The 19,759-nt window shown below is 38.7% G+C and overlaps 1 protein-coding gene across 1 annotated transcript; it reads left to right on the forward strand.

Moving 5' to 3' along the window:
- The first annotated feature begins 272 nt into the window (after positions 1-272).
- On the forward strand, positions 273-2,018 carry LOC114271410 (uncharacterized). Its single transcript, XM_028213035.2, has 2 exons — positions 273-595; positions 843-2,018. Exons 1-2 carry the CDS (start codon positions 545-547, stop codon positions 1,449-1,451), a joined length of 660 nt encoding a protein of 219 aa, XP_028068836.1. The 5' UTR covers positions 273-544; the 3' UTR covers positions 1,452-2,018.
- The last annotated feature ends 17,741 nt before the right edge of the window (positions 2,019-19,759 follow it).

Consider the following 19,759-nt stretch of genomic DNA (forward strand, 5'->3'; position numbering starts at 1 on the left):
CCTTAACATAAATCGTGAACCCTTCCCTCTGTATCAGTCAAAATCTTATAAAATACTAAATAATCAACCCATACGGAGGCATTTTGGGGGTTTGGGACTTGTGGGGGCGGCTCAACTATAAGTCAGTTGAGATTTTTGATGTGATGTCGGGCTGTGACCCCACCACAAATAAAATTCCTATCAAATGGTGGGAACCATCAGGTCCTATTTGCACAACAGTTCTAGGATTACTTTCTCGTATGTATATGTTTACATAGATGCCATCTTCGACTACTGTGTTTCCAAATTCACATTCTCATTCTCTTATTATGGTGCTTTATGGTGCTTGTGCACCAAGAATATAAAAGTTTTAAACAAGCATTATGGCCTTTTCATGCTTTTGGGCCTTTTATGTTTTTGTCTTACCCCATGTCTCATGAAAGAAAGATGAAGAGTGAGAGAGAAAAGCAAGTTCTTCATATCTTATAAGAAGTGAAAGAAACCACAAGTAGTTATATATATCTCTCTATTTATCCTCTGATTTTTATCCAAAGCATTAAAAGAAATGGAGGATCACTGTAGTCCACTTAGCTGGGGCTATTACTACCAAGAAGAGGTAAGACATATCATACTAGACTTTCTTTTCATTGAAACTTTAGGCTGTGATTGAATCAAGAATTTGAGAAGAGGTTTGCAGAGGGAACGAAAACAGGAAGAGAAAAGTAAATGAAACGGAGGCTAAATTTTTGTTAAATTTTCTTTTCCTTTCACAAAACTCTCCTCATATAGTGTTTGGCTTTCGTTTGGTTTTCTTTTCTTTTGGAGTGATGGGCATTCTTCATTTGATGATGTACTTTTGTCAGGGAATTGAGGAGTTAAAGCATTGTCTCTTGTACACAACTTTGGAGCTAGAGACAACAATTCTATCTGCTCATGAGGAGATTGCAAGAAAAGAAGATGAACTGGCCCATCTAAATCATCTCTTGACAAAGACCATCAAAGAAAGAGATGAAGCCAAAGTACAATGCCAAATGCTACTACTGGAGGAAGCCATATTCCAACAAAAACAAAAACAAGGACAATTAGATGCTGCCCCTTCATCCGGGACCACTAGCAATGGATTTTCATCTTCGGATTCTGATGAAAACATCATTGCATCGCCATCACCACCACAACTGATAGACAATTTAGTACTTAAGAAGCCATTGCCGGAAAATGGGAAGTTTTTGGTGGCGGTGATGGAAGCAGGGCCGCTCTTACAAACGCTCCTCCTAGCAGCACCGCTCCCACAGTGGCAGCACCCTCCTCCCCAACTCAACTCCACTGAGATCCCACCGGTGACCATCCCTTCTCCCCTACCGCGGCGGCCTCCTTGCCAGGACACTTGTATTAGTACAGGTAGGGGTTTCAGTAAGAAGAGGGGTCTAGTGATGGATTGTGAAGCCTCTGATTCTTCCCCAAACACTAAGTAGCATACCCATGAAGTGGATGGCATGACTCACTATTAATGCTAGAGGTTCTTAAAATATTATTATTAAATTTATTTACATTGACATTGTTAGAGTTGAGTTTTAGTTGATTGATTTTTAAATAAATCAACAACTGATATGCAACAATACATGTCATTATAAATATATTGAAAAGTACTATTTTAAGAATTTTAAGCATTTTCCATATATAAAATAGTTTGCCTTAGAAATTAAGATTCCTAACCTCTAAAAGAAAGAAAGAAAGCATATTTAAAGCCTTTCTTAAAAACCTTTTTTTTTTTTTGGGTGTTGGATTGAGACTGGCCTTTCTTTTGTCTAATATAACTACTCTAATATTTGTGTAAAGAAAATAGCTATCAAGTGTGTGAGATTGTGAGTTTAACTCCTATGGGGAGGAGTTTAATATCTTTTATGGAGTTTATTTTTCCCCTATCATAGGGGTTGTATATAGTTTATTTCTTTCCAAGTTTGGACTTGTGAGTGTTGGTCTTTTTAGCTATTGTTGAATTGTAATTGTCTAATTTGATATAATATTTATTATATTTGTAATTACTATCTTATCAATTGACTAAGAAAAAAAAAAAGAGAGAAAGAAATAGCTAAAATAGTTCAAAAAGTGATTTAAAAATAAAATATGTATCTTATTCACATATTTTATTTTTTAATTACTTTTTGAATTATTTTTTTTCTATTTTCATGGCATTATTGTTATGTAAATGTCATTTGTGGGTTCTTGAGTCCTCCAAATAGTGGGGGAAGCTTTTGTGATGAACATATATTTAAATGTATCTTGGTAGATTGTGGTGGTGCGTGGGCCTAATGTCATAATTAAGGAGAGGGTTTATTATAATGCAACTAAAGTTATGGTGTTAGGGTTTGATATGATATTCTCTCTTGCTTTTGTTTATCAGTAATTTTTAAAGTTGAATGATGATGATGAAGACGATACATATGACTGGAACAAACAATCAAAGATCTTCCCAATAGATTCTCCATTTTCATGGAGTGCAGCAACCATGCATGGTCTGTGTCTGCCACTAAATTGGCATATGATTCGACCCATTTCACAGTCCTGCAAAAAGGCAAATTATGAACCACACTCCATTGGAGCACAAGGCTCTGAATATAAAATTCGTATGAGCCCACTCTATTAAGAAAATATTTTATGTAATGATAATTAAGATGATGTGGTATAGTTTTTATTTTTATTTTTATTTTTTTATTAATTTATTAACATGTAATTAAAATGGATTTGAGAAGCCATGTTTTATTTGACTTGAGGTGTTGAGTGTTCAGTCACATCATATCTCGGTCTCATTTTTTTTTTTATTAAATATCAATTAACAAGAAAAAAAATAATATCACATTATCTAAGACACGTGGCATACCATTAGATAAAATACTTTGTCTTCCACTTTGGAGTGATGGTGTGACTTACTCTATGATTTGCTAGAATGAACAATTATGCATTTTTATATGTGACAGTAATGTGATTATGTCATAAAGTAGTTTGGACCATCTATTTATATGAATCCACCTAACTTGTGAGATCCATATAAATGGATGATCTATATCACTTTATGGTATTGTCATGTGTGATATGAAATTTCTTAGAATAGTGCTCAAGGAAGAATCTATTAATCATGGAGCACGGGTTCAATGCCACTACGTCTTTGGTAGGGTTGAAGTTAAGCTATGACTTAATTCTGTCTTGAGAAAACGTGTGTAAAATATGAAATTATACAATATTTTTAAAAAACAAGTCTAAGTGATACTCCAAATTAATAATTATTAATTTGAACAATTAGAAAACAAGATATAAAGTGTCAATTAATAAATAGAGTAAAGTAAACCAAACAAAACCAAACCTTAAATCTAATAAAATAGAATCAGTTATATGAATTTTTTTTTCTCCACTCAAGAATAGAGTATTACTTCAAAACAACTCAATAATTTTCAAAACCAGAACCCATGTTGCAGTATTCCAGCATTGTTGGTCCCATCTAGATCTTTAATGTTCAAGCAAAAATAATTGTCATGGCTTGATTTTTTATTTTTATTTTTTTATATCAAGAAATCTGTATGAGCTCGTACAAAGGTTTTACATATGAGTGCTGCTAAGTAGTCAAATTATATGATCAAAAAATGCCCCTGAACTCAATATTTTTCAAAATTTCTCTCTCTCTAAAAACCTCATTCCCTGGCCTCTTCTTGGGTCAGACGGCTGCCGCCTCTGGCTATGGCGGTCGGCTCGCCTAGCTCGTTTTCGGCATTTGTATGTTAGTTTCTTCTTTCAATAAACTTGAGTCCCCCTTTTCCCCACCTAGGTGTGTTCTTGTTTGTTGCGGGAGAGATTTTTTTTTGTGGTGAGTCGGGGGTCGTCCAGGTATTTCTTCAGGGGCCGACCAGGTTTGTCATCAGTTGTCTTCTTGTGTTTCAACCGTGCCCGCTATAGCTGATTCATCAGGGGTCGTCCAGGGATTTCATTCGAGTGATTTTTTGCGAGTAGGAGCTTGAGGGGTGCACTCTGGTTCAGATTGGTAGAGAAGTATCGATGCTCTGTTTGGGTGAAAACTTAGGTGTCGTAGGCGATCCAGTTCTGTCCGGTTTTCACTCGAGCGCTCCTCTTCGAGTGAGAGTTTGAGGGGTGAACTTCTTCCATTTGTATGGAGGTGTCCCAGCGGGTGGTCGGTGTTCGGTGGGTGTGTGGATCCGCGGTGTGAGTTAGAAGAAGATCTGTTGGTTTCAAAGATATCCTATTAGCCTCAGTCGAGGCAATGCAATTGGTCGGAGAGGAGCTCGTCAGAGAGGAGTTCAGGAACTTCCACCACCACCACTGGTGAGGAGTTGCAGCAGCATGGAGTTTTCCGGTGTTGGCTATGGAGTTTGGCAGCAGCATAGGCGTGGGCTGCAGCAGAGGCATAGGTGTGGGTTTTGGGTGTGGCAGCAGCATAGGCGTGGTGTGGGTAGCAGTATAGGAGTGGTTGGGGTGGGCTTTGGGAGTTATAGCAGCTGAGGTGAGGTGTGGGCTGCAGCAGAGGCATGGTGCGAGCTGCAGTAGCATAGGTGTAGGCCTCGGGAGTTGTAGCAGCATAGGTACAAGTTTTTGAAAGTTTTTAGTGTGGTAATTGGGTTGATCAGAGGTGTTTGGTGGGTTGATTTTGTGGGGATTCTTGTATTTTATTGTCTAGTTAAGTTCTTCTTAACTTTTTGTTTTCAAAAAAAAAAAAAAAATCATGAGGCCAAGGGGTTGATTGCATGGATGCGAGTAGTAGTAGTAGGGGTATTGTTATACTTCCGAATCTCTCTCGAAGCATATTGTCTTCCTGTACCATTAATTTCATGCTGTTAATGAAATTTTTCTTTACTGATTAAAAAAAAAAAAACATATGAGTGCTGCTAAATATCAATCTATTTTTTTGCTCTTGATCCTCTATTTCTTTGCTCCCCACCGACCTAAATACCTTTTAATCTCTTTTTCTTTAAACTTCTACCTTAATTCCAAATATATCCTTTTTCTTTGGACCCCAAACCTCCACTAACTCCTCTTCCGACAACCCCTCACTATCACAATCGTCTACGCCAGCCCTCTCCAGTCCTTCCCTGCTCCTTGCCTCCTTCGATGCCACCTCTCTAACCTTGAACCGACCTTTTTCGTATAAAGAATAAAAGACACTTTTAGTCTGTAAAATATGTGTTGTTTGTTAGTTTAATTTCTAAGTTTTAATTTTGTCATTTTAGTCCTCAAAGTTGTCAATTTAAATCAATTTGGTCCTAGGTCTAATGTCTATCTATCTATCTATCTATCTATCTATCTATCTATATTTTATAAACAAAACGTCTATCTGTATTGATAACAATAATATAGGTAAAAGACACTTTTAGTCCTCAAAGTATGTATTTCTTGTCATTTTAGTCCTTTAAGTTTCAATTTTGTTATTTTAGTCCTCAAAATTATCAATTTGGTCCTAGCTTAAATTGACAACTTTAAGGACCAAAATGACAAAATTGAAATTTAAAGGACTAATATGACAAAAGACACATATTTTAGGGACCAAGATTGTCTATTCATCAAATATAAAATATGTTTCCCGTTATCAATTTAAATGAACGTTAGAGATGGGACCAAATTAACAACTTGAGAACCAAAATGATAAAAATGAAACTTAGGGGACTAAAATGACAAATAACAGATACTTTAGTGACTAAAATAGTCTTCTATCCTAATATAAATTTATTGTTGATTGTCTTGAAGTATGATTCTTTTGAATTTTGTTCATTATTGTCGACTTCATGGACTTTATTTGTGAATCTGTTTGAGTATTGTTTGGCATTGGACTACCAAAATAAGATTATTTTCTTGGAACGTTTGTGCTGAATTTTTTTATCCATGCTTGGAACTATTTGGCCGAACAAATCCATTTTGATCGGCAATTGTTTAGTTTGATTAGGCTATGCTGAATTACTACATCTAATTCAGTTGGAGTTTGTTGATTTTTTGACATATGTTTGGGAGTTTAGTATCGAACAAATATCAAACCATTATTTTTTGTAAAAATCTGTTTTGGATGACCGCTCGAGTGGAGATTCACAGCTTCCAGTATCTCACAAGTTTGCAAGTGAAACCGCTCGAGCGAAGGAATGATCGCTTAAGCGTAAAATTCAAGCTCCCAACATTTTCAATATAGCTTTGCAAAACTTCTAAGACCTTGTGTTTACTGCTCGAGTGGACCCATTGTATTTTGGTACTTCGCTTGAGTGATGGAAAGTTCGCTCAAGCGGTCTGGTCGGGTCAGCTCACTGAAAGTTGACCCAAACATTTCTTTTTCTCACTTTTTCTAACTCTTCTCTCTCTCTCTCTCTAGCAACCTTATTCCAAAACCCTAGCCCCAAACACTTGATTTCCCTTGATTTCTACCAAGATCTACCTTATATCCTCCAAGAGGATTGAAGATCAAGCCAAGATCAAAAGCATTACCGATTGTTTCTCTCATTTCTTAGAGATTGAAGTTGGGTTTTCATCATTTACCTTCAATCTTGAGGTAGGGGTACTTTTAACTTGATATATTTATGATTTGAGATATATATGTGATATTTTCTTAGTTATAGTAATGTATGAGATGAGTTTGTGATATATAGTGGGCTTGTTGAATAAAAAGAGGGTCTTCCCTATGTTTGATTTTTTTTTTTTTTATAATATTTTAATGCATATCCTTCTTGATTATTGTTAGAAATGGTGAATATTGACTCTTTACATGTAAAGGAGGGGAAAGCCCCAATTTTTCCAAAACCCTAATTTTCAAATTTGATAAAATAACGGATTTGGCCAAATTGACTCTTAAATCGTGAAATTAAGTGAAGGATTATGGAAATGGTGTTGGGATATGATATTTTTGAAGCTCTTGGGTGTATGCATTGAGATTGATAAATGTTGAGATTGAGGAAAAATTGTGAGATTGGAGGAATCTTTTAGTTCTTGATATTATTAATGTTGTTGTGGATTGAACAAATCTTAGGGAAAATTTAATTGAAAACTCATGCATCATGTGCATTATAATTTCTTTTGTGATCCTGCAATTTTGCAGATGTTTGAAAAGTCTTGGAAGGGAAGTAAATAACATATGAGTCCTGGTAGTTGAGTCGAGTTTTGGTAATGGGTTGTGTGTTCTATTTGGTACCAGCACGGGGAGTCAAGCTGCCCAATTGTCCTATCTGCGCATATCGCTAGACGAATGTAGGAAATGTTATTTTTTGTGGTGTCCATGACCCTGCCATTTATAGAGTCGGCAAATGTGGAAAAACTTGGGTTGCGTTTGGTAGAGTTTTGTAAATATGATTTGAGAATATGAGTTGTATTTTGAGTTTATGATTTTTGGAATTATGATTTGAGTGTAGAAATTTTGTTTGGTGAATGAGTTTTGAAAAGAGTTTTGAAAAAAGATTTGAAAAGAGTTTTTGAATTGAGTGATGTGACATAATTTTTATACAAAAACTTACAACTCATAACCAAACACAACCCAAAATTCTATTCAAAACTCATAAAAAAATTAAAAATATTTTTTATTTAACATATAAAAATAACAAGTGCAAAAAAAAAAAAAAAATTCAAGAACACTGTTCCAGTCAACCAGGGGGACGTTCGGGGGGACATCTGGGTACACTATTTTTCAAATGCGGTTGTGGAAATGTGTTTTGAAAACCGTAAACAAACGCCACACTCGAACTTGAGTGTAGAATCAAGATTTAAAAGCTATACTAAACACAGCCTTGATTTTTGAGTGTCTACACGCCTGCCATTTTTAAAGTCGGCAAAAGTGGAAAGAAAAATGTTTTGGGTGCCCATCGCTCTGCCGTTGTTAGAGTAAGCAAATGTAGAAATATGTTCTGTCCATAAAACTATATATATATATATATATATGACTTTGCAACTCTTACTTGTGACGTCATAGCGTATTTACTACCCCACAGCTGCGGATGAGACTTTAAATGGAAATCATACATTGAACACTTTTTGTTTTGAAAGAGAAAATAGGAATTTTAGTCTAACATGTGCATGGCATGATCATATGCATCTCAATTACTTATATAACTTGTTAAATGTATTTTCTACTGAGCATTAGCTCACCCCAAACTAACCATTTTTCAGGAAACGATGTAGATATGTCACCTAAGTGATTGGCTTGAAGAAGGATTTTGGATGGGGGAACGGAAGCTCCCTTTTGTTGTTTCATGTTAAGCCTTTGGCTATTTTTGTTTGGGAACTTAGATTCCATTTTTGTGTATTCAAGGACACTCCTTGTGATGACCGGGTGTCCTATTTGTTTCATTTTTTCTTCTCTTGTTTGACCTTAGAATTGTCTCGTTGGGGTGTCGGTTTAAGTTAGGGCTTGTTAATCGTTTGGGTTTATTGTGTTCGGGAGTTTTTCACAAAATTTTGCTCTTGTTTATTCCGGTGTTGAATTTCACTCATTTCGGAGGGTGCGAGGTCGATTCCGGGATGTCTGGTGTTGAGCAGAGAAAATTCTGGGTTGGAGGACCAAGGCCACACGTGCGGGAGATAAGGCCGCATGTGCAGGGAAGTGTGGGCTTTGAGCATTACACACTACATTATATGCAGGTGCGGAGGGGGAAGTACGGGAAAGCGCCGCACGTGTGGGGATCAGAGCCGCACGTGCGGGAAGGCACGCTTCGTACGTGCAGGGGCAGGTGCCGCACATGCGGACGGACCTGAGTTTGAAAACTCTATTTTTCCTCTTTCATTTGGGCTGTGTATATCACTTTTGGAACATTTCTCTCTCACTCTAAAAATTGTTTTGCTCCTCCTTCTCTCTAAAAACTCTCACCAAACACCAAAAACCCTTGATTTCTTGCAATCCATTCGGTCTTGATCCACTATCTTTCACAAGTTTTGGAGAACAAGACAAGAACTTCACTTTGTGCGGTGGAGATCGAAAATTCTTCACTTTTGGCTTTAGGGTTTCATCTCATCTCTTCAACAAGAACTTGAGGTAGGATTTTCTTTGAGTTATATATATATTTTTGCTAGATTGATGTTAAATTTGGAGCTTTTTGACGATAATAAGAAAGTTTTGATCTTGGTTCAAGAATGTTATGGTTTGCAAAAGATGGGTTTAACCTTATGTCACGACCCAAACCCGGCCCTATGGGTTTAGCACCGTAACCGGCCAGTAATCCGAGATTACCGAAGGCCTGCTTAACAGTAGTACAGTAAAACAGAGTTCAGGGCCCGGCGGAAGCCAATACAGTAAATAAATAATGTCCATTGAGCTGTAACAGTCTGTATGCCAAAAAGATTTTTCATGCATTCATACATACAAACAGTACAGTCTATACAAAATTTACAGTCACACAGTACAGGGACCTAATCCCTTGATAACAGTACAGTTAGTAGCTGACAGTCTATACAGTAATCCAAACAGTAAGGAGACAGACGGGGGAAAAACAAAACACCCCAAAGCCATAGCATGGCGACTCGGAACCTCGCAGTGAGGCACAAAGGCTGGCTTGACAAAACTGGAGTCTAACCCACGCTCCTAGCTCCGATCTGGTGGCTGAGCACCTACATATATATATATATATATATAAACAGTGAGCTAAAGCCCAGTGAATAACATAATGCGTAAAGAGGTTAAGAATGAAACGTCCTTACAGTAATGAAAGCAATTCATTAAACAATACTTCAGTCTTTCAGTCAGAACACTTATTCAGTCATATGTGGTACACCCATTAGCATAGCAGTAAACAGTAGGTCTTAAAGACCGAACCGTAATGATGGCCATCAATCAGTAAACAGTAGTAGTTCCACGAGGGAACCGACAGAGATCTCTGTAACAGTAGCAGTAACAGTATACAACAGTTGCTAAGGATGCCACAATACATTTCAGAATATAGGACATACATTCAAACAATTAACAATAATAACTTCAGAAAACAGTTTCGTTAAACAGTCAGAAAACATTCTCAGTTGAACATATCTTTACACAATTGTTACTCACAGAGTTTGGGCTACAGTATGCTAGAGCGTGCCTCCTCAGTCGCCAACCCTACACAGTTAACAGATTGAACACACTAAGCTACACAGCTGGGAAAGATAATAACTTAACCCCTAATTTGCCTCGGTGTGTTCTACATCTATATCCTCTATAAGATGCCTTAAACTAGGCCTAAGCATGCCTAGGATGGGATGAGGATGCAAAGATGCACTCAAAAGGCAGTTTCAGGATATTCAGAAAAACAGAGTTCCGCTCGAGCGCAGGTTTACCCGCTCGAGCGGACATGCAACAAAGGTACACGCTCGAGCGTCAACTCTCCCGCTCGAGCGTACTGTAAAAGTACTGGATGGGTGAAATCTCCGCTCGACGGGCGCTCGACGCCCGCTCGATCGTGAGACACATGCCTCCGCTCGAGCTCTCAATCCTCCGCTCGAGCGGACTGTAAAACAGTGTAGAGAAATACTGGATGCTCGGATTCCACGCTCGAGCTCCAATTTCCCCGCTCGAGCGGAAGTGCAAAATCTGGGAATTCCAGATTGCACCTCCAAGCCAAAACCATGTTCAAATGCATCAAAACCAATTCTCTTGGGCCCGTTTTTCTGAAAAACGTTTATAAACACATAGAATAACATGGTTCAAAGCTCAATTTGAGAAATCAAAGCCCAAGGGTGTTTAATTCAAACTCAATTTCAAACCATTTTTCAAGAACAAGATGAACATGCAAACATTCATGAATTCGAATCAATTCAAAGCTTCAATTTGATGCTCTAAGGAGCCAATTGATCCAAAAACAAGATGAAAACATGGCCTATACTCAAAACATGGACATGCATGTGACAATTTGCCATGAACTCAACTCAAAATCCAACAATACTAACATGCATGCATGAATTATGCTTTATTTCAACATATAAAGCTATTTCATGACTCAATCCACTAAATTTGGCATGAATCATGTAAGAACAAGCTCAATTCATAAACAAGAGGGTAATTACTCTACCTTAGGGCTTGAATTAGAAGACTAGGAGCTCAATTTAGCAATCTACACTTCAATTCTTCAATTACCAAGCAATTTACAAGCAAAATTAAGATGAAAACCACTCCTCTAGTTTCTCTCTCTCTATGGTCGGCAATGGCAAGGAGAAAGGCTGATGAATTGTTTTGGTTAGGTGTAATGAGCTCAAAGATGTATAAGTAGTGGCCACTCACCATGGCAAAATGGTAAATAAGTGCAACCTTGCATTAAGTCGATATTTAATCTAATTTAATCAAATTTCAAATAAATACACCATAAAATCACATAAATTATGATGATCATAAAACATCAATCAATTCCCGGTTCAGCCGCCGATAAGGCCTTCAATTAGCAGTTTAAGCATAAAACATGAACAGATAGTCAACAGTCAAACAGATAGATTAGGCATTTAAACAGATACAGTCAGTCAATTAATTCCCAAATTCTAGTCAGTCAGTTCAGTATTTTAGCCAGTTTAATTATCAGTCATGATCAGTTCAGTTTAACGGTGATCAATGTTTATCGGTAAGCAGTGGTGAGGGTTATTACAGTCTCCCCTCCTTATAAAGAGTTTAGTCCTCTAAACTTGAGTTACCTTTATTCTGGAAGAAAACAGGATTCAGTGGAAACAGTTCAGGATATCTTTTAGCCATGTCCTCTTCCCTTTCCCAAGTGGCATACACACCACCATGGTTTTGCCAGTCAACTTTTACCAGCGGGATTTCTTTGTTTCTCAGTTTCTTGATCCGTCTGTTTACAATCTGTATAGGCCGTTCCTCATAGGTGTAGTCGTCACTCAGCACTACACGGGTAGGCTCTATTACCTGGAAAGGATCCCGGAGGTAGTCTCTTAACATAGAAATGTGGAAGACGTTATGCATATGCTCCATTTCAGGAGGAAGTGCAACTTGATACGCCACCGGATTGATTTTCTCAATAATCTCATATGGTCCGACGTATCTCGGTGCTAACTTGCCTTTGACTCCAAAACGAGTCTGGCCTTTCATCGGTGTCACTTTCACAAATACGTGATCACCTACTTCATACTCTCTGTCTCGTCTTCTGACATCAGCATAACTCTTCTGTCTGCTCTGCGCAGTTTTCAGTCTCTGTTGTATCAGTTTCACTTTCTCAGTTGTTTCATACACAATCTCGGGCCCAAGCAAAGGCCCATCTCCAACTACTGCCCAACAAATCGGAGATCTACATTTTCTGCCATACAATGCCTCGAAAGGCGCCATACCAATACTCGAATGGTATCTGTTGTTGTTGGCGAATTCAACTAATGGCAGATGACTTTCCCAATCTCCCTGAAAATCAAGGACACACATTCTCAGTAAATCCTCCAGAGTTTGGATGGTCCTTTCTGACTGTCCATCTGTCTGAGGATGATAAGCACTACTCAACCTCAATTCAGTACCCAATGCAGTCTGGAGACTTTGCCAAAACCTCGATGTAAACTTCGAATCCCTGTCAGAAACAATAGACACAGGCACTCCATGCAGTCTCACAATTTCATCAATATAGATAACAGCCAATTTGTCCGCATTATAGATTGTCTTGACAGGTAAGAAGTGAGCAGATTTGGTTAGTCTATCAACGATAACCCAAATTGAATCCATACCCTTTCTGGAGCGAGGTAACCCAACGATAAAATCCATCATGATATGCTCTCCCATTTCCATTCTGGTATGGGTAGGGGTTGCAATAATCCGGCAGGTCGTTGATGTTCAGCTTTGACTTGTTGGCAATGAAGACATTTGGACACAAAGTCGGCAATTTCTTCCTTCATTCCCGGCCACCAGAAATTCTGTTTCAGATCTTGGTACATTTTCGTATTCCCCGGGTGGATAGACAATTTTGAATTGTGGCCCTCTTGCAGAACTCTTCTTTTCAGTTCAGTGTCATTCGGCACACACAGTCTTTCTTAAAATTTCAGTACATTGTTCTCGAATTTGAAACCCGATCTCGGCTTAGACTCTCTTTCTTCAATGATCTTTTTCAAGAAGTCATCCTGTTGCTGTTTCTCTTTAATTTCTTCTATCAAGGCTGGTTGAGCAGAAATAGCGGCTAGCGTTCCACCTTGTTCTCTCAAAACAACTTCAATTTCAAATTTTTCAAGGTCACCAAGCAGCTCTTTCTGTCGAGTGAGCAAACAAGCTAAGTTGGCAATTGACTTTCGACTCAATGCATCGACAACAGTATTGGTTTTTCCCGGATGGTACAGAATCTGTAGATCGTAGTCTTTGATCAGTTCTAGCCATCTGCGCTGTCTCATATTTAGTTCTTTCTGTGTGAAGAAATATTTTAAGCTCTTGTGGTCGGTGTATACTTCACATGTCGCCCCATACAAATAGTGACGCCAAATTTTCAGTGCAAACACCACCGCAGCAAGTTCCAGGTCATGGGTCGGGTAGTTCTTTTCATGTGGTCTCAACTGTTGGGAAGCATAAGCAATAACTCTCCCATTCTGCATTAAAACACACCCCAAACCCTTATGAGAAGCATCACTAAATACAGTGTAACCATCCGTACCTGAAGGTAAAGTCAAAGCCGGTGCAGTCACAAGTCGAGTTTTCAACTCTTGGAATGCTAATTCCCTTTGGTCAGTCCAGTCAAATGATGTCCCCTTCTGAGTTAACTGAGTCAATGGTAGGGCAATTTTGGAGAAATCTTTGACAAATCTTCTGTAATATCCAGCCAATCCCAAAAAGCTTTGGACTTCAGTCACATTTGTTGGTCTAGGCCAGTTCACTACAGCTTCAATTTTCTGCGGGTCAACAGAAATTCCATTTTTGCTAACAATATGCCCCCAAAACATAACATGGTCAAGCCAAAATTCACATTTAGATAGTTTAGCATACAGTTTCTATTCTCTTAGAGTCTGCAGGGCAAGTCTCAGATGATGTTCATGTTGTTCTATACTTTTGGAGTAAATCAATATGTCATCAATAAATACTACAATGAAATCATCAAGGTATGGTTTAAAAATTCTGTTCATGAGGTCCATAAAAGCAGCAGGGGCATTCGTGACTCCGAATGGCATAACTAAAAATTCATAATGGCCATATCTCGTTCTAAAAGCAGTTTTATCAATGTCTTCCGGTTTAACCTTCAGTTGATGATACCCCGATCTGAGATCAATCTTGGAAAATACTTGTGCACCCTGTAACTGATCAAATAAATCATCAATACGTGGCAATGGGTATTTATTTTTCATAGTTACCTTGTTCAATTCACGGTAATCAATGCACAGTCTCAGCGAGCCATCTTTCTTCTTTACAAACAAAACCGGTGCACCCCACGGTGATGTACTGGGCCTTATAAACTTCTTGTCTAACAGTTCTTGCAATTGCACTTTCAACTCCTTCAGTTCAGTTGGGGCCATTCTGTAAGGAGCTTTCGATATCGGCTGTGTACCCGGAATCACATCAACGGTAAATTCAATCTCCCTGTCAATCAAATCCCCTGGCAGATCATCTGGAAACACATCTGGGAATTCCCTGACTATAGGAATACAATTGACATCAGTTTTAACACTATCATCAGTAGACACAGTCAGCACATAACACAGATATCCTTTACACCCCTTTCTAATTAATTTAACAGCTTTCACTGACGAAATCAAATACGGAGGGGGTACTACTCCACTCCCATTAAACACAAATTCAGGCAAACCAGGTGGACGGAAAACAACTTGCTTGGTCACACAATCAATAGTGGCATGATATTTTTGTAACCAATCCATCCCCAATATTACGTCAAAATGATCAATGTTCAATGGTAGTAAATCAATAAACAGATGCATATCCCCAACAATGATTTCACATGCAGGGTACATATAAGCACATGTCATGGATCCTCCTACGGGTGATGATACGGCTAGCAGATAGTTCATGGGTTCTAAGGGTCTATTCAATTTCTGTGAGAAAGCATGCGATACATAAGAATGTGTAGACCCTGAATCAATCAATACATATGCATTTTGTGTACAAATAGAGAGGATACCTGACACAACGGTTTCAGTATTTTGCACGTCTCCCGGTACTAGGGCGAACACTCGGCCCTGCCTCATGGGCTCTTTCCCGGTAGCTTTGGGGTTAGGCTTTGGTGCTACAGTTGACGCTGCTGCGCTTGGCGTAGCTTTGCTACTAACTTGCGGAGCAGAGGGACAGTCTCTAACCATGTGGCCCACTTTGCCACATCTGTAACAGGCTCCAGATATTTTGTGACAAACCCCTTTGTGCTTGTTGCCACATACAGAGCAGGGTGGAATGAACCCACTCCATTGGCTGGGGCTAGTTGTTGACCCCGTATTCTGTTTCTTGTTGGCCGGGTTGTGCTTGCCTTTCTTGAATTTGAAACCCTACCTTTTACCCTACCATTCAGTTGTTGGTGTTTCAGATTGTTTCACTGCTGCAATGTTCGACTCGGCCATCAATGCCCGGTCGAGAACACCCACAAAAGTCGGTAGTTTCAAAACACTTATTCGGTCAAGTATTACAACATTAAGGCCACCCTCAAATTTTCTGGCCTTCTTGTAGTCAGTGTCCACCATATGTGGTGCATATCTGGCAAGCTCAGTGAACCTTGCTTCATATTCAACCACAGACATTGTACCCTGTCTCAGTTGTTCGAATTCAGTCACTTTCCTATCCCTGACACACTGTGGGAAGTACTTTTCAAAGAAGGACTCCTTGAACTGAGCCCAAGTCATAACAGTATTTGTATCGCGAATCAACATCCACCACCTTCTAGCTTCTTCTTGTAGGGTGAAGGTAGCTAACAATACTTTATTCGCTTCTGAGCACGGAAACACTTCAAATAGTTTTTCTGTTTCAAGCACCCAAGCTTCAGCCTTTAGCGGTTCCAGTCCTCCCTGAAAGGATGGCGGTTTCATCTTGTTGAATTTATGGGTGAGAGCAATAATATCCCCATCATTCACATTCGCATTAGGTTCCGGATGTACCGGAAGAGGAGGAGGTGGGGGCTGTTGGTTCTGTTGTTGTTCAAGTCTAGCAGTTATCCGTTCCATCATTCTTTCCATTCTTTCCATTCTTGCCTCGGTAGATGAGGATTCAGGTTCATTTGCATTGTCCATTTCGGTATAAGCAGTTATAACAGTTATAGCAATTGTAATATAAACAGTTGCATATTTAGACAGTTATTACATCAACATGTATTCAGTCATAACATAGCCACACACTTTTCAAGTTCATGAAATGCCCAAATCACTTTTCTAGGACACCCTATAGCTCATTTGGACACGTGTGTGCGGTATGACTCGTGGTTAAGTATCGCTCTGATACCACTCTGTCACGACCCAAACCCGGCCCTATGGGTTTAGCACCGTAACCGGCCAATAATCCGAGATTACCGAAGGCCTGCTTAACAGTAGTACAGTAAAACAGAGTTCAGGGCCCGGCGGAAGCCAATACAGTAAATAAATAATGTCTATTGAGCTGTAACAGTCTATATGCCAAAAAGATTTTTCATGCATTCATACATACAAACAGTACAGTCTATACAAAATTTACAGTCACACAGTACAGGGACCTAATCCCTTGATAACAGTACAGTTAGTAGCTGACAGTCTATACAGTAATCCAAACAGTAAGGAGACAGACGGGGGAAAAACAAAACACCCCAAAGCCATAGCATGGCGACTCGGAACCTCGCAGTGAGGCACAAAGGCTGGCTTGACAAAACTGGAGTCTAACCCACGCTCCTAGCTCCGATCTGGTGGCTGAGCACCTACATATATATATATATATATATAAACAGTGAGCTAAAGCCCAGTGAATAACATAATGCGTAAAGAGGTTAAGAATGAAACGTCCTTACAGTAATGAAAGCAGTTCATTAAACAATACTTCAGTCTTTCAGTCAGAACACTTATTCAGTCATATGTGGTACACCCATTAGCATAGCAGTAAACAGTAGGTCTTAAAGACCGAACCGTAATGATGGCCATCAATCTGTAAACAGTAGTAGTTCCACGAGGGAACCGACAGAGATCTCTGTAACAGTAGCAGTAACAGTATACAACAGTTGCTAAGGATGCCACAATACATTTCAGAATATAGGACATACATTCAAACAATTAACAATAATAACTTCAGAAAACAGTTTCGTTAAACAGTCAGAAAACATTCTCAGTTGAACATATCTTTACACAATTGTTACTCACAGAGTTTGGGCTACAGTATGCTAAAGCGTGCCTCCTCAGTCGCCAACTCTACACAGTTAACAGATTGAACACACTAAGCTACACAGCTGGGAAAGATAATAACTTAACCCCTAATTTGCCTCGGTGTGTTCTACATCTATATCCTCAATAAGATGCCTTAAACTAGGCCTAAGCATGCCTAGGATGGGATGAGGATGCAAAGATGCACTCAAAAGGCAGTTTCAGGATATTTAGAAAAACAGAGTTCCGCTCGAGCGCAGGTTTACCCGCTCGAGCGGACATGCAACAAAGGTACACGCTCGAGCGTCAACTCTCCCGCTCGAGCGTACTGTAAAAGTACTGGATGGGTGAAATCTCTGCTCGAGGGGCGCTCAACGTCCGCTCGATCGTGAGACACATGCCTCCGCTCGAGCACCCAATCCTCCGCTCGAGCGGACTGTAAAACAGTGCAGAGAAATACTGGATGCTCGGATTCCACGCTCGAGCTCCAATTTCCCCGCTCGAGCGGAAGTGCAAAGTCTGGGAATTCCAGATTGCACCTTCAAGCTAAAACCAGGTTCAAATGCATCAAAACCAATCCTCTTGGGCCCGTTTTTCTGAAAAACCTTTATAAACACATAGAATAACATGGTTCAAAGCTCAATTTGAGAAATCAAAGCCCAAGGGTGTTTAATTGAAACTCAATTTCAAACCATTTTTCAAGAACAAGATGAACATGCAAACATTCATGAATTCGAATCAATTCAAAGCTTCAATTTGATGCTCTAAGGAGCCAATTGATCCAAAAACAAGATGAAAACATGGCCTATACTCAAAACATGGACATGCATGTGACAATTTGCCATGAACTCAACTCAAAATCCAACAACACTAACATGCATGCATGAATTATGCTCTATTTCAACATATAAAGCTATTTCATGACTCAATCCACTAAATTTGGCATGAATCATGTAAGAACAAGCTCAATTCATAAACAAGAGGGTAATTACTCTACCTTAGGGCTTGAATTAGAAGACTAGGAGCTCAATTTAGCAATCTACACTTCAATTCTTCAATTACCAAGCAATTTACAAGCAAAATTGAGATGAAAACCACTCCTCTAGTTTCTCTCTCTCTATGGTCAGCAATGGCAAGGAGAAAGGCTGATGAATTGTTTTGGTTAAGTGTAATGAGCTCAAAGATGTATAGGTAGTGGCCACTCACCATGGCAAAATGGTAAATAAGTGCAACCTTGCATTAAGTCGATATTTAATCTAATTTAATCAAATTTCAGATAAATACACCATAAAATCACATAAATTATGATGATCATAAAACATCAATCAATTCCCGGTTCGGCCGCCGATAAGGTCTTCAATTAGCAGTTTAAGCATAAAACATGAACAGATAGTCAACAGTCAAACAAATAGATTAGGCATTTAAACAGATACAGTCAGTCAATTAATTCCCAGATTCCAGTCAGTTAGTTCAGTATTTTAGCCAGTTTAATTATCAGTCATGATCAGTTCAGTTTAACGGTGATCAATGTTTATCGGTAAGCAGTGGTGAGGGTTATTACACCTTGTCTCTTTTAAATAGTCTCTTGAGGGTTTGAATAACCTTGGTTAAGGAATGATGTTCTCTTTTCAAGTTTCTTTCAAATGTTTGGGTGTGTGTGTTGTGGTGGTGGAAATCAAACCTAGAAATTGGAGGTTTTCAAAACAAGTGGTGAGAACACATGGTTGACATTATTAATGTATTATTTTGTGCATCAAAGTGAGTTAATGAAGGGAAAGATTCTTATTTATAGTTATAAATGATGAATCTCATAAAATATGGGGACTTTTGGTGTTGGGAAAATTATTGTTCAAATGTGGCTATAGTCTTGAAATGACTATGTTGTTGGAATTGCTTGAGACGTGGAAATGTGGTTATTTGTTGATGGATTTAATTGGAAACATGGTTCTCTTGTGAGATACTATGGAACGAAGGAATGAAAACTTGTTTATTTTGAGATTATTGTTGAGATATTTAAGAATGGAAAGGAAATTTATAGTGTAGTGTTATCAATTGTTGCATTGCATACACAATTGTTTGGTTAGCGCATGTTTTGATTTGAAATTGATTACTTTGCATTGAGAAAAGAATTGTTGAGAAATGAGAACTATGGAAATTTTTTTGGGGTAAATACGTTGGTAAGTTTGGATATGAGGTGTAGATGAAATTTGATAAGTTGGCTTGAGTGTCTGTGGTGAAAGACCGAAAACACGCACGGAGGAGGTACCACTTCCTTTCCAATTAGCAATAGGTAAAGTGGGGTTTTTGGTAGTGTTAGTTAAGCCTACTTGCAGACACCAACCTAGGGATTACTTGAGTCGTATTTACTGCCCCATTGAAACAAAATTGTATACTTTATCATGGTTATGATTTCAAGTTACTGTTGAACATGGTGGCTATCTAAAACCTGTAAATGAAATCTTTTTTTTTTGGCTTTGCATGACACGTGCATTTTACATTGGGAATCTTGCATAAATGTATATACTTTGTTTAGATTTCTCTATTGGGCTTTATGCTGCACCCCTATGGGATT

Source organism: Camellia sinensis, chromosome 8 (assembly GCF_055761805.1).
Source record: "Camellia sinensis isolate YWXY chromosome 8, ASM5576180v1, whole genome shotgun sequence".
Lineage (NCBI taxonomy): Eukaryota > Viridiplantae > Streptophyta > Magnoliopsida > Ericales > Theaceae > Camellia > Camellia sinensis.